Raw genomic sequence first — 16,087 nt, 5'->3', positions numbered from 1 at the left:
CGGGTGTAACGAAACGCCGAATTTAACGTCCGGATAAACCACAGTTAATAAGAACCAGATCGCAGTAAGATTAACCATTTACTGTTCACTCTTCACATTAACATATGGTGAAAACTGTTGATAAAACAATACAAGATTGATACAGTATTTGTTCCTTCCTTAATATCACATTTCAAGTGTAAATACTTGCAAAGGTGACTATAACTACATTACACTAAGGTGCAGTATACAGGGAGAGTTTACCTGCTCCATTGACTACTTTAAATACACTTCCATGCAAATTATCCGCGACTCTTTAACTAACGAAAGCATAAACATTATCTACCGACGTTACCTCTAACAGGATCACTATTAACATCTTAGTTCAATATATCGATTATCTATTAACTTACAGCGTTGCTCTCACTGTGATTTCTCATGCCTGCAAAACTGCTTGTGCTCAGGTGAGCCTCGTGGAAAGCCCCCACCCTCGCGCTAATTTCAAACCGGTGTTTTCCCACAAGACGCGGCGAAACCGGATGTGACGTCATCGCATGCCGATATATTTTACATGCAATGAATATACTTTAAACACTTCTAATTCTAACTAGAAAATACTATTGAATGAATTACTAAGCGAAAATATTATAAACTAAATAACTGTCGTAAAGACAGCACACTCCCCGCTTGACCTTCGTAAGGTCACAATGAGCAGAGTACAAAACTTAGTCTCTTAATCAGTCATTGGGTAGAAGTAGAATAACTTCTGTAACTGGCCCTTGGTAAATTTTTCACATCGCCTTGGTCGGTAGTCTTCAATTCGATCTTCCTGACATGTCCATCCCCGATAGGGAATGTAGCAGTGATTCTGGCCGTTGGCCAGCTGTTGCGAGCGGCTTGCTTGTCCCTGAGCAGGACTAAGTCTTCAACTTGAAGATTCCTTCGGGGTTCTGTCCACTTTTGTCTCTGTTGCAACAAAGGTAGATATTTTTGTCTCCAGCGAGGCCAGAACTGATTTGCCAGAGCCTGGACTTGTCTCCATTGCTTTGTGTACAAATCCTTGTCTGAAAAGTCTCCTGGTGGCAGAGGTGCTCCTGCCTTCTGCGTAAGGAGCGTTGATGGCGAAAGTATAAAGGGGTTTTCTGGGTCAGAAGACACAGGTAGGAATGATTGTGCGTTTATAATGGCTGTGACCTCTGCCATTAGGGTGCACAGTACCTCGTGGGCCAATCGGGTGCGTTGCTGTATCTCAGGTTTCCTTTTCTGGGTTTTCCGTAAGGACGTGAACCGTTTGACTGCCTGCTCTTTGTTATCTGGTGAGCGCTGGCATGGTTCTCTGATAGGCAATGGGGCAACCCCATTATTTGCTTCATCTCTGAAGACCTTGGTGTCTTTGGTTTTTAAAGAAATGGTATCTTGAGCTGATTGTGCAAGTTTGTTGTCATACTTCGTTAGAGCGAAGACTGACTGGCCCAGCGACTCGTCGCTTGCCTTGCGCTTGTTAACGCCTTGTTGTGCTTCCTTGATGCACGGGACACTCGGGCAGGGTCGAAAGATTGAATGGCGGCCACTCTCTAGCACATTGGTCTTGAGTGTGTTAACCATCGGTTTGTGTACGTCACCGAGACACACCTCTCCTATCACTACCCAGCCCAGATCCAGACGTTGCGCGAAGGGGGCGTTGAGTGGTCCATTGATCTGCTGCCTAACCTTGTGTACCTGGATAACATCTCTTCCTAATAGCAGGAGTATTTCCGCTTTCGGATCCAGTTCTGGGATGTGTTTGGCGATGTGGTGGAGATGCGGCTGGTGTAGCACCGCACTTGGTGTCGGGATCCCAGCGCGGTTATTCATGATTTCATTGCACTCTAAGAGCGGAGGGAGACAGATGACGACTTTACCATCCAGGGACTCGATCTGGATGCCTTCTGCCTTCCTTCCTTGGGTTTTCATGTTGCCTGAGCAAGTTTTGAGGTAGTATGGGAACCGCTCACTCTCAATGTTGAACAATTTAAAGAACTCTGGACTGACTAGTGAACGATTGCTCTGATCGTCCAGAATCACATAGGCTTTGATGGCCTTGTCTTTGGCTCCTTTAGGGTACACCTTAGTGAGGCAGATCTTGGAGCAAGAACGACTTGACTGAGCTTGACCGCAAACTTCTGTACAGTTCGTGCTGACAGCTATTGACCTAGAGTGAGCCTCTCCCTCCCCGCCGTCCTGTTGTGGGGTTGAAGGAGCGCTCTCGGTTTGTGGTGACAGGTCGGGATGCATGGCCTCGACGTGATCTGGGCTGCCACATTCCGGACACTTCACGGCGATCGTACACTCTCTGGCGAGGTGAGAGGTTGAGGAACAGCATCTAAAACATATTCTTTTCTCCTTGAGAAGAGCCGTCCTCTCTTCAAGGGGTTTTTCCCTAAACATTCTGCATGCTTTCAGGGGGTGAGGTTTGTTATGCAATGGACAATACTTGCCAGGGTCGTTGTTAGTCGTAAGGGCTTCGGTCTTGAGCACTGACACGGGTTTATCAATGTTGAAAACATTCGAAACGGATCTGCCTGGCTTGGTGTAAATCGAACTGCTTCCTGGACCTACAAGGCTAGGGTCGTTTCGCCTCTTCGCCTCCTTGCACACAAACCTAGTGAGGAGCTCAAAGGGAGGAAATCGACCATCGTGGTCTTCCTTGTACTCTGAGGCAACAGTCAGCCACTTGTCCTGCAGCCCAAATGGAAGTTTGTCCACAATTGGTCTAATCCCGGATGGAGTATCTAGGAATACTAGACCAGCTGAATAGCCATCTTCTTTGGCGCCTTGGATCTCCATGAGTAAATCTCCGAATTCTCTTAACTTAAAGTGATCTTTGGCTGACACCTTAGGAAAGTTTTCCAGACGTCGATATAGCGCCCTTTCAATGATGTCGGGGGACCCATATCTCTCCCAAAGTCTCTCCCACGCTTCGCTTAAGGCTAGCTCAGGTTTGTTGATGTACACTGAACGCATGCGTCTCACCTGGTCGCGTGATTCTTTCCCCAGCCATTTCGCCATAAGGTCCAACCTTTGGGTTGCACTGAGCTGGACCCCGTCAATCACGTTGGTGAATGTGGAGAGCCAAGCACGGTAATTTTCGGGTTTATCGTCAAACTGGTACAGTCCCGAAGTGACGAGATCCCGTCGTGCTAAATACTGCAGCGTGGGATCGGCTGCAAGCGGCATGCGGGCTGGAGAAGTGCGTTGGCGCCCATATGACTGAGAACGCACGTTTCTCATGGAATTTGCCATCCTGGATTCAACCTCCGCGTCTCTTCGCATCGAACTTTGTAACTTTGGTGTCAAAGTATATCGGTTGTCAGCTCTTTCATTCTTGACTTCATCGCGGGGCCGCGAGGGTAAATTCTCTTCCTCGTAGCTGGGGAAGTTATCGAATAGGTATGGAGAGGGGAGACGAGCCTGCCTGTCTGCTTGATATTGTACATAGTCGCTCGTGCGTTCCAGTCTGGTCCTTTCTAAAGCAGAACTTGTTTCGGTCAGATCACGCGACCCTTCAGCTTCTTCTATGTACTCTGCTTCCACCCTGGCAGCTTCTCCTTCTCCTTCTAGCTGCAGCACATGCAACTCTGTCGATATTTTTGTCATTTCCAACTGGGTTTCGGCTTCTCTGGCGGCCTGTTCTCTCTGGATTTCGGCTTCTCTGGCAGCCTCTTCTCTTTGTCTGGCGGCCCTTTCGGCTTCTTTGGTGGCCAGTTTCATTTTCAAAACTGCCTCTTGTTTGGCGTAATGCAGTCGCACCTTGGCGGCTTCTGCCTTGGCTCTTGCCTGTGTGGACTTACTTGATGTCGTTCTACTGCCCTTGTCGCTGGGCGCCATCGACTTGATCCCGGATCGAGCTGACATTGCAGCACTTGGAACACCTGATAACGCCTGGGTGGGCTTACTTGATGTCGGTTTACTGCCCTTGTCGCTGGGCGGCGTCGACTTGATGCTGGATTGAGCTGACATTGCAGCACTTGAAACACCTGATAATGCCGCTTTTTCACTGTCACGTTCTCCTTCGGGTGTAACGAAACGCCGAATTTAACGTCCGGATAAACCACAGTTAATAAGAACCAGATCGCAGTAAGATTAACCATTTACTGTTCACTCTTCACATTAACATATGGTGAAAACTGTTGATAAAACAATACAAGATTGATACAGTATTTGTTCCTTCCTTAATATCACATTTCAAGTGTAAATACTTGCAAAGGTGACTATAACTACATTACACTAAGGTGCAGTATACAGGGAGAGTTTACCTGCTCCATTGACTACTTTAAATACACTTCCATGCAAACTATCCGCGACTCTTTAACTAACGAAAGCATAAACATTATCTACCGACGTTACCTCTAACAGGATCACTATTAACATCTTAGTTCAATATATCGATTATCTATTAACTTACAGCGTTGCTCTCACTGTGATTTCTCATGCCTGCAAAACTGCTTGTGCTCAGGTGAGCCTCGTGGAAAGCCCCCACCCTCGCGCTAATTTCAAACCGGTGTTTTCCCACAAGACGCGGCGAAACCGGATGTGACGTCATCGCATGCCGATATATTTTACATGCAATGAATATACTTTAAACACTTCTAATTCTAACTAGAAAATACTATTGAATGAATTACTAAGCGAAAATATTATAAACTAAATAACTGTCGTAAAGACAGCACATCCCTGTTTCCCATAACAATTTCTCCCAATTCATTCTTCAAGGGGCCAACATTGTTCTTAACTATCTTCTTTCTCTTCACATAGCTAAAAAAGCTTTTGCTATCCCCTTTTATATTCCTGGCTAGACTGAGCTCATACCTGATTTTTTCTCTCCGTATTGCTTTTTTAGTTAAGATCTGCTGTTCCTTAAAACTTTCCCAATCATCTGTATTCCCATTCATCTTAGCCCTGTCATACTTCTTTTTCTTTAATGCTATACAATCTCTGACTTCCTTTGTCAACCACTGTGGCCCCTTCCCCCTCTTTGAATCCTTCCTTCTCATCAGAATGAACTGCTTTTGCATCTTTTGTATTATGCCCAAGAATATCTGCCACTGCTGATCCACTGTCTTTCCTGCCAGGGCATCCGCCCATTTAACTTTGGCCAGCTCTTCCCTCATGGCTCCGTAGTCTCCTTTATTTAATTGCAACACTGACACCTCTGATCTGCCCTTATCCCTCTCAAATTGCAGATAAAAACTTATCATGTTATGATCACTACTTCCTAATGGCTCCTTTACTTCAAGATCACTTATCAATTCCTGTTCATTACACATCACCAAGTCCAAAACAGCCTCGTTCCTGGTTGGCTCAAGCACAAGCTGTTCCAAAAATACATCCCTTAGACACTCCACAAACTCCCTATCCTGGGGTCCAGCACCTACCTGATTCTCCCAGTTCACCTGCATGTTGAAATCTCCCATAACGACTACATTTCCTTTAGCACATGCCAATGTTAACTCCCTAATCAACTTGTACCCAATATCCACGCTACTGTTTGGGGGCCTGTACACAACACCCATTAGGGTCTTTTTACCCTTACTGTTCCTCAGCTCAATCCACACAGACTCTACTTCCCCTGTTCCCAAGTCACCTCTTGCTAAGGATTGAATCTCATTCCTCACCAACAGGGCCACCCCACCCCCTCTTCCCATATTTCTGTCTCTACGATAGCACGTATACCCTGGTACACTCAATTCCCAGGCCTGATCCCCTTGCAGCCATGTCTCCGTTATCCCAACAATATCTGTCTGGGTGTTCCAGGGTTGAATAAAGAGCCAATAAAATGGCATCAGCTGTGGACCTGTTGCTCCGATAGGCAAATTGGAGTGGATCCAATTCACTTCACAGGAAGGAGTTGATATGATTTAGTGGAACTCTAACCTTTGTGCCCACAGCAGAATCATCCATTATACCCTGGCTGGTTTTGAGTGCAATCACAATTTATAAGGACTGCTATTACTAGGATCACCATCAATTCCCTATGCAATCATTTGCTGATCCAGTGAGAGCTTGTGCTATTCACAAATATAATCTCTGTTTCAATTACCAGGTCATGTGGATTTAGTGGGATGCTTAGTATCAGAAAAGGTTTATGTCCTTCTATTCCTGTCACTCCTGATCACATATATCCTTTGCCGAATGGGTTTCATTGCTCGTTTAATAATGTTGCTGGAAAGTCATAGTTTCAGTGATTACTTTAACAGTTACATTGTCTAGTCAAATGCTTTGCAAGTAATTCCACATGAGAGTCATGTTGACAACCAAAAACTATGACAAATTGAAAATGAATAACAGCCGACAGGTGTGATCACAACCATCCAGACAATCCTCTCAGTTCTCAATGACGATAGAGGTCAATATTACATCTGTTAAAGGCCAAGTATACTTGGAATGAACAGTAAAAATCTGATTCAACTAATAGTGAAATAAATCTAAACCCCTTATGCATTTCAGAAACCTGTACATATTTTATTGTTAGTGACTAGGCTCGGAGCCCAAATGTTTCATGAGGTTCCCAACATCTTCTCCAAAATAGTTGAGTATTTGCCATTCTGCCTCCTTGATTATGTTTGTTACATTTTATACTTTTAGTCAAAATAGGTTTTACATGGTAAAGGAATCAAGGAATGTGGGATTGTGCAATAATATGCATTAAGATAAAAGATTAGTCACGATTTTACTGCATGGTGGAGTAGCAAAGAGATGGAATGGTCTGCTCCTGCTTGTTTTAGTTCACAGTCAGGTAGGATGAGTAACATTTGACCAGTCTAAACCACTGCTGCATTGTTATTCTAAATGGTACTTGTCCCCTGTCATTGTGCATTTGCTGTTGTAGATGGCTCACTGTCATGCTATGATGAACATTACTGGAGTGTTCTAACAAACTGATGGAAAAACAGACTAAGTGTCCAGAGCTATTAAGAATTTATTAATCAGACACTTATTTTTATTGAGTTCCTTTACTTATGATCTGCTCATGATTCTAAATGGTGGTGTGTGCCTCTGATGACTTGCTGCTCTCCTATTTGCCTTTGGGAAGGCATATGCTTGGCCCTTTGCAAGTTTTCCACTGTATGTTCTCTCACAGTGCTGATGTGTGGGAAGATCCAGGATGTTGACTGAACAATGCAGAAGGAACAGTGATATTTACCAGATAGCATGTTGTGCAACTTGGAAGGGAACCTGTAGGTGGTGGTATTCCCATATGACTGTTGCTCTTTCCATCCTTGCTGGTAGTAGTCATAAACTGGCAGGAGCCCATGAACGTAATGGCAGTACGGTTTGTAGGTGCTACACTCTATAGCCACCAGTAGTGCTTGTGGTGCCAAAGCTCAGGGGGAAAGAATGACAACTCACTTGTCTGCTCTGAGTGTGACCACAACAAACTGCAGAGTTGTGGATCCAGCTCAACATTTCACTTCACAGAAACCAGTTTTCCCTCCAAGGGTCCTGTCTATACTTCTTGTGGCCTCAGCAAAACAGCCAGCATAATCAAACACCCCTCCCTGGAGACCCTCTCTCCCGGCTTCCTTCAAGCAGAAGATACAAAAGCCCAATATAAGACTATTGACTATTTCCCTAGTATGATTAATTGGACTCTTGTCCTCACAATCAAACCTGTCAGGATCCTGTACCTTACTGTTTACAGGTACTGCACTTTCACTGTAACTGTTCCCCTTTATTCTGCATTGTTATTGATTTGCTTTGTTCTATCTTAATGCACTGTTATAATGATCTGATATGTATGAACTGTACTGAAGGCAAGCTTTTCACTGTGTCTCAGTACAGGTGGATTTGAATTCCAAATCCAACCTTCCAATGGATTTTCTGTCTCAAGCAACCAGTCTAAATTGTTTGTCATAATGAAAGGTCCAACGAACAAAGCTTCAACTCCACTATATATAGCCTTGAGATGTGTCTCCTTACATTCAGCCACAAAACAAAGAAACCTAATAGAACCCATTAAAAAAAATACGGTTAAACACCCAATGTGCAGGAAAAAAGTAGCGCAAACAAGAAAATAAGCAAATAACATTCAGAACGGAAGTTCACAGAAGTGCGTCAACAGCCACGAAGCCAGTCAATCTGGACCGACACTAAAAACACCCAAACTCCATGTCATTCCTTGCTCTCAGACCCACTTTGATATGCACTTTATTCATTCAGGATCCTTACAGTGATGGATTGATACAGTGATGTGCATGTTAGGGTCATTCTAGAGTTATGAAATTATAGATAGCATAATAATGGATTAGCTAAAATGGAAACCAGTCTTCAGGAAATAAAACCAGTGCATAATTTATCTTCAACTGATACTTTGTGGCTAGTGAAACCAATCGTTCAATTTCTGTCCCATATGGTTAGGGAAAGACAAGAGATGAATGCTACTGCTATTAGCACAATCTTTAAGGTGTATCCCTGCCACTTGATGCACAGTGCAGGACAGACCTGTTTTGTCATCTAACCTTCTAGTTAGTTGTGCATTCATGCAGCCATCCTTCAACATTGTTACAAATGTGTATATTTTTAGTGTCAGATTTTTGGAACAGACAACAGTGATTCTGCTATTTGGGATGTGCAGCCAAATTCAAATTCAAAATACAATGTACCTTTATTAACACAATATGTATGCAGAATACAACTGATTTCTGTCTTCCTCAGAGAGCAATGAAACAAAGAACCATGGAACCTTTCATAGGTAAAAAACAATCAACCCACATGCATGAAAACAAACAAATCGCATAAACTGCAACCGGAAAAAAACAGAGGATATATTATGCTTATAATTCGAAGGCATATTTCAGTTCAGTATTCATTATCTATAACCCGCCCCGATTCAAAATCGCCCAAACCAGCAACTAAAAAAGGACAGACCAGAAAATAATGTGAATTAGAGTCTACAATTCACAAGCCATGTCAATTAAACCTTGCACCATCATCTGACAGCATCGATAGAGGGAGAGAGAGAGAGAGAGAGAGAGAGTGTGGGGGGGATCATTCGAAAGTAAGGACCTTCCCGTGGGAGCAGCAGGCTAGAGGGAGAGAAAGACCATCATACACACATACTCTTTGCTGGCAGCAGTGACCGAGAGGCTGGTAGATGGCGCTGAGTATTCACTGGCCTCTACATCCTCCTCGATGATTTCAATCTTCATCAGCACGTCGGTCGTGGGCGTCCATGCTGTGCTGTTTGCTTGCAGCCTCGTGGTAGCCCCTTGGAGGCAGCAAAACGCCAGAGTGCCCAATCCATCCGAAAGCACACTGCCAGTAGTAGAACCACATCTGAAATTTTAAAGATAAAAAATGTATGGAGTTGCTCTGTGACCCTTCTTCAGGATGTTGCCCTTAACAGTGTTGTTCACTGGTGCCATTTCCCTCCAGATCTGTAAACTTACCAAACTCTATTCCAAGTTCAGTTGGTGCATATCATAAGTTCTGGATATGTGACGACTAATGTCAGGCAGGTAATCTTTGAACAGTATTGACAATGGCTGCTATCACCCACTCTTGCGAAGACAATGCCCAGAAGAAGGCAATTGCAAACCAATTTGGTAGAAAAATTTCCCGAGGATGATCATGGTCATGGGACCATGATTGCCTACGTCATGCAACAAGGCAAATAACGATGACGATGATATTTCAAATGAAAAAGTTCAGTAGCTAATTGAGGCAATTGGAGCTATAGATACTTATTGTTAATTTTGTGCTTTAATATTGTTATTTCAGAAAAAGGAGATTCCCTTGCATCCAGAAAATCCTAGACAAACTCAGCAATTCAAGCAGCATTTTGTGGCCCTGAATGGAGGTAAGGAAAGATGTAAATGATCAAGTGTAGCATATTCGTCTCTTGGCCGGATAGTAGGGAGGGAAGAATGGACGAGGGAGTCACTGAGAAAGCGATCCCTATGGAAAGCATAGAGTGGAGGAGGTAATGGTGTGTTTGGTGGTAGGGTCCCACTGAAGATGGGAGAAGTTGCAGAGAATGATGAATATGGCTTCCATTCAAGGCCCCCAAACCATCCCTCCAGCTGGGTAACACCTCACCTGTGAATCTGTTGCGATCGCTTACGTATTTGGTGCTCCTGATGTTGCCTCTTCTACGTTGGCGAGACCCAATATTTAACTGGTGGACCACTTTGTCGAGAACCTCTGCTCCATCCACCAAAAGTGAAATTTCCTGGTGGCCAGCCATTTTAATTACTGTCCCTACTCCCGTACTGACATGTTTGTCCATGGTCTCCTCTTTGGCCGTGATGAGACCACTTTCAGTGTGGAGGAACAACACCTCATATTCCATATATTGTATTGGTAGCCTCCAACCTGATTGCATGAGCATCAATTTCTCCTTCTGGAAGAAAAAAAAACCCTTCTCTTATTCTTTTCCCCTACTCTGGCCAATTACCTCTTCTCCTCACTTACTTATTGCCTCCACCAGTGCCCCTTCTTCCCTTTCTCCTATGGTCCACTCTCTGTTCCTATTGTATTCCTCCTCTAGCCCTTTACCTTTCCCAGCTTCACTTATTGCCTTCTAGCTGGTCCTCCTTTATTCTGGAGTTATCCCTCTTCCTTTTCAGTCCTGAAGAAGGGTCTCGACCTGAATCGTCAACAGTTTCATAAAAATTGCCTGACCTGCTGAGTTCTGTCAGGTTGGGTCGAGTTATGGTAGGACTCAAGTGCAGACCAATGAATGCTCTTTTACCAGGATTTGTTAGGGAGCACAAGGGCAGCAGTCTTTCAAAAGACAGGAGGCAGGCAGAAATCCGGAGTGGCAGGCGGAGTTCTTACCCAGGAAAGGCAGATGATCCTGAGCAAAGAGGCAAAAGTGTGGTTCCAAAGGCCAGAAATCAATCTCTCCCTCTCCCCCTCCCTCCCTCCTGTTCCAGAGTATGCGATGGACTCACATTCTAAATCCCTTCACCCAATCGCACGCATACACATACCCTAACCTACACTTTATCCTCCCCATCCTAGTACTCTGTTTATCCACTATATCCTATAAAAAAAACCCTGTACCCCTTAAGAAAGCTAAAAATACCCTGACCTTTGTTCTCTCACTCCTGCCCAGCAACCCTTTTAATGTGAATTCCTGACCCCCAATTCCCTTACATTAATTCTCATCATCTCTGTCTGTATCCCATACTTCCTGCAACTCAGAACTACATGTTCTACTAACTCCTCTTCCTGACATTCCTCACACAGTCCTGTCTGATGTTTCCCTATCAATTTCAATGTTTGGTTTAGTGCACAGTGCCCCAGCCTTAAGCTAGTCCACACAGTTTCCTCTCCTCTGTATCTACTTCCTACCCTAGTACCTGCAACACTTTTTTGTATTTGATATAAATGCCTCCCTTTCCCCTCCTTGTCCCATCTTTCTTGCCACATTTGGTTAACTTTTTCACAGATTACACACTTAACCTCTGCTTTACTGATACAAATGTGCATTTCTATATTTTCTTTCTTTATTGCTCTCTTTGCCAGCTCATCCACCCTTTCATTGCCCTTCACCCCTACATGAGCTGGAACCCATAGAAATTTAACCTGACCTCCCTGATTTGCAACTCCTGTGACTGACTGAAGGACTTCATGAAGTACATCTTGCCGGCTGTTTGAGTGAGAAGACCTTAAACTTGCTAGAACTGAAGACGAATCCGAGCATATCAACGCTGTGACTGGTTTAGTTTTCTCCATCCAACCCAACGCAACCAACACTGCCATCATCTCCACTGTATACACCACTAACTTATCAGATGTTCTTCTGCTGATTTCAATTGCTTTTGCTGGTATAGCCACCCCAAACCCTGTCACTCCTGTTTCAGGTTCCTTAGCACCATCTGTATAGACCTGAGCATAATCACTATACTTTTCCATCACATGACAGTTAAGTGCAATTACCAAATCAGTTTTATACTTTCCTTTCCTTTTTACCTCCAACAAATGCCAGTCTGCATCAGGCCATACCAGTTTCCATGGAGCTACAAGCGGATAAACTACTGAAGGACTTATCCTTAGAACAAACACTCCACATGATCTAGCAATGTCTTTCCCTACCCGACTAAAGTTTTCCCTCTGAAACCTCCCATTTTCCCAGGACTCCTGCAACACTCCTTTAGCAGGGTGAGAATCATTGTGTCCCTGCAAATTAACCCGGTAGTTTGCCATCAATTGCATCCTTCTTAATTCCAAAGCCATTACTCCCATTTCTACCTGCAGGGCTGATACTGGTGATGTTTTAAAAGCCCCACTGCACACACTCAAAACTTTATTGACTGGAAGAAGGAACCAGGAGTGAGTGTCTATCATACAATGTCTTGGAGACTGAGGCCGAGCGTCAGGCCGCAGATCTCCTTTATACAGGGGCCTGTGGGAGGAGCCACAGGAGCAGTCAGCAGGGGCGTGTCCCGACAGGCACATAGTTCACCACAGCCATTACTCCCATTTCTACCTGCAGGGCTGATACTGGTGATGTTTTAAAAGCCCCACTGCACACACTCAAAACCTGAGCCTGAATCACATCCTGTTTCCTTATAAGAGACCCAGCTGCTGATCCATATGCTACACTTCCATAATCCTACACAGATCTTACTAAAGCCACATACATTCACTTTAATGCTGAACAACTTGCTCCCCATTCCCTACCAGTCAAACATCCCATCACATTTATTACTTTTTTACATTTCTCCTCAACTTTCCTGATATGGTCTGCCCATGTTAATCATGAATCAAATATAACTCCCAGAAATTTAAATGATCCAACCCTTTCTAATTCAATCCCATACATCCTTAACTTCTTCCCTACCTCAATTCTTTTCCTAGTGAAAAATACAATTTTAGTTTTTTCCACTGAAAATCTACATCCCCAATCATAACCCCACTCTACCACTTCAATTGCTCCTTGTAGTTTCCTGATTAAATGCTCCGTGTTCCTGTCTCTTTTCCGCAAGGCCCCATCATCTGCAAACAGACCTACCTATATCCACTGGTACCTTTGTGAAGACATCATTGATCATAATGATAAAAAGTAACAGGCTAATCTGGCAGAGAATGTGAGTCAAGGCAGTGCTTAAATGGACCGGGTAATGAGTGAAAACAGAAACAGGTGGGTGCTAGTGAGGAGATAAGTGGGTAATTGTCGAAAGTCCAATAAAGAAAGGGGCTGGGTCAAAACTCACATGGCCAGGTGAAAGAAGGCAGAAATTAAGGGCTGTCGTGGTCCAGAGCTATCAGCAGAGGCCCTTCAATCCAGTATTCAGGCCAGATCCTTAAAAGTTCCTCCAGCATTTTGTGTGCATTGCCCTGGATTTCCAACATCTGCAGAATCTCTTCTATTCTCTTGTGTCATCCTCGACTCTTTCTCTCTCCTGGAGGTTTGCAATGTGAATAAAGAGTTTTATATTTCCCAGTTGCTGCTTCTGTGTGCCTCAGTTTTCATCAGTCACAACAGTTTACATCTGAGAAGGCAATGACATCTGTACTTCTGCTGATTTTGCAATTGGTAATGTCTACATGGATTTAATTCTTTCACTCACAGCTAAATCATAATAGACACTGCAGATACATAACCATTTGACCAGGCATCAGAGAGCAGTGCTGAATTACCCAAGGAAACAGTGAAATATGAAGAAAGAATAGGCTGTTCAGTTCATCATACCTATTCTAACATCAAGTTAGATAATAGTCGGCCCTTTACCACTGCACCACTTTTCACCACTAAATCAATATTCTCTGTTATCCTTAAATATCTATCAATCTCGCTCTTGAATATATTCATAGCTTGAGCCCCCAAAAGCTCTTCTAAGGGGATAAATTTCTTTATCAGTTATGTCACGAACTGTTTGTCTGCAATGTTGAGACTGTGCTCCCTGCTCCTAGATAACTTAGCAATGAACATTAATTTCACATATAGTCCCTTTATAATTTTACACATTTCATATCACCTCTCAGTTCTCTGAATCCAAGAGACCACAGGCCCAGTTTGTGTTATCTTCCTATTACAACAAACCCACCATTCCAGGAATCAATCTGGCAGACCTTTACTCAACTCCCTCTATGGCAAGACAGCTATGTACACAATCAAAACTTTTCAAGTTTTGAGGTATTTTTTGACACGTGTCCATCGAAGCATCATTTGCATTAATGGTCAACACACCTGAGGCTATGCAGGGGATGGGCGGCAAGTGCCACCACGCATTCAGGCACCAATGTACCCCTGATGAGGTCAACATTACAAATCAGAGGGAGCACAGGGCAAAAATCAGGACCAGTGGTGTGAGCGATGCAGAAAATGAGGGCAGTGGTGACTTCACTAAACGTCAAACATGTGATTTGTGAGCACAAAGCCTAATGCTACTCAGAACTTCGCTCACAAGTTTGAAACTGGTTTCGCTGAGTAACTTCCCATCTAGGATCAGAGTTAAGTCAGGCCATATCTAGTTGATGGGCAACTGATGAACCTGACTGGCTTATCACTTCAGTGAAGTTCTTCACTGAATAAACTTATTGTAACTGCTTTTCTGCCCATGATAGGTTCCTCCCATACTGAGAGGGCAAGCAGGAGAGTACAGTCCATTTTTATTCTACGTAAAATGAACTCCTATAAAAATTCTGTGTGTCGAGCATCATCTGCAGGGAGTAAGGAACTGTTGACATTTCAGGCAGGGTCTTGCCATTTGAAGACTCTTACATTGCTACTTTTCTTCACTGTGGAAGACACTAGCAATGTGCCAGATGTTGTAATGTCAAGTCAAACTTGAGTTTCTAGAAAGTGTTGGGACCTAGAGGCAAAAGAAAATAAAATTTAAAAGTAATAGTAAGAATCCACTGGTAGACCACTGACAGACTGAACCCACTGCCTGAGTGCTGTTTCTGGCCAGGACATTTGGGGGGACCCCACAGCATCACAGTGGCAGTCTGGGAGCAGCGTTGGAATCGGCGGTAAGATGCTGATCTTTAAATAACTTGAGAGACTGTTTCATGGAAAAGAGCACTGCTGTCACTGCGTTTGGGTTAGCGCTCGCTTAGTCACGGGGATCATCGCGCGCAGGCGCTTCTCGGAAACGGCTCGAAGTTTAAGAAGAGCTCCGAACCTTCAGGAGGGTTCGCCCGGTTTGAAAACATAACGGTCTATTAAAGAAACGGAGACTGTGCAGGTCAGAATCCATCTACAAAGTCCGGAGAGACAGCCAGTTTTATCACCTAATGCCTGATTGCTAATGACTAAGGACTAAGAACGATTGACTATGACTACTGACTAATGACTAATGACTAATGGAACTAACGGAACTATCATTCTGCTGCACTTGCGAAAAATTAAAGGAGGAAAAAGGGAAAGTTGTTTGGTCATTGAGTGGAATCCGGTTAAGAACCCTTCGGTTAGGCGCATTCAATCCCTTTCAAGTGGGGAAGCTGCACATGTTCAAAGAAGAACAAGAACTCCGACCTGACAATGAAGGAAGAGAAGTGGGTGCAGTTAATATTACAAAGGAGAAGGTGATCAAAAAGCTGAAAGACTTAAAAGCTGAAAGAGGACTGGAAAATTGCAAATGTCTCTCCACTCTGCCAGAAAGGAAATTATAGACCAGTTAGCCTGACCTCACTTGTTGGGAAGATGTTAAAGTCAATTGTTAACGAGGAGGGGTTGGAGTACTTGGTGACACAGGACAAGATAGGACAATGTCTGCCTTCACGTGTTGAGACTCAGCCGTGTCCCAACTCAGATGCGCGATTCAGTTTGCGTTTTGTTACGGATGGTTGAGAACAATTTAAATAAACACTATCTGGGGGGTATCCGCAACGGGCGGTGGGTGGTATTGCTTAGGTTTTGTGCTCACAAATCAAATGTTTGATGTTTAGTGAAGTCACCACTGCCCTCATTTTCAGCATCACTCATACCACTGGTCCTGATTTTTGCCCTGTGCTCCCTCAATGTCTAGCATGGTTTCCTTAAGAGAAAATCCTGCCTGACAAACTTGTTGGATTTCTTTGAGGAGATTACAAGTAGGATGGATAAAGGGGATGTTGTAGGTGCTATATATTTGGAATTTCAGAAAGCCTTTGACAAGTTGCCACACATGAGGCT

The 16,087-nt window shown here is 43.8% G+C and overlaps 1 protein-coding gene across 1 annotated transcript; it reads right to left on the bottom strand.

Moving 5' to 3' along the window:
• Window positions 1–4,675, bottom strand: LOC132378139 (uncharacterized). The gene is made up of 2 exons (XM_059944877.1): window positions 4,424–4,675; window positions 1–4,145 (listed from the first exon to the last, which is right to left on the bottom strand). Exon 2 carries the CDS (start codon window positions 3,976–3,978, stop codon window positions 721–723), a length of 3,258 nt encoding a protein of 1,085 aa, XP_059800860.1. The 5' UTR covers window positions 3,979–4,145; window positions 4,424–4,675; the 3' UTR covers window positions 1–720.
• Window positions 4,676–16,087: the final 11,412 nt, after the last annotated feature.

This window comes from Hypanus sabinus, chromosome 19, assembly GCF_030144855.1.
Source record: "Hypanus sabinus isolate sHypSab1 chromosome 19, sHypSab1.hap1, whole genome shotgun sequence".
Taxonomy (NCBI): Eukaryota; Metazoa; Chordata; class Chondrichthyes; order Myliobatiformes; family Dasyatidae; genus Hypanus; species Hypanus sabinus.
The sequence above is the reverse complement of the archived record's forward strand: the minus strand, read 5'-3'. Positions and strand labels throughout refer to the sequence as shown.

Bases quoted from the DNA above. Each gene is read 5' to 3' on its own strand.
- LOC132378139 (XM_059944877.1), bottom strand. From the start codon at position 3,978: ATGTCAGCTCAATCCAGCATCAAGTCGACGCCGCCCAGCGACAAGGGC.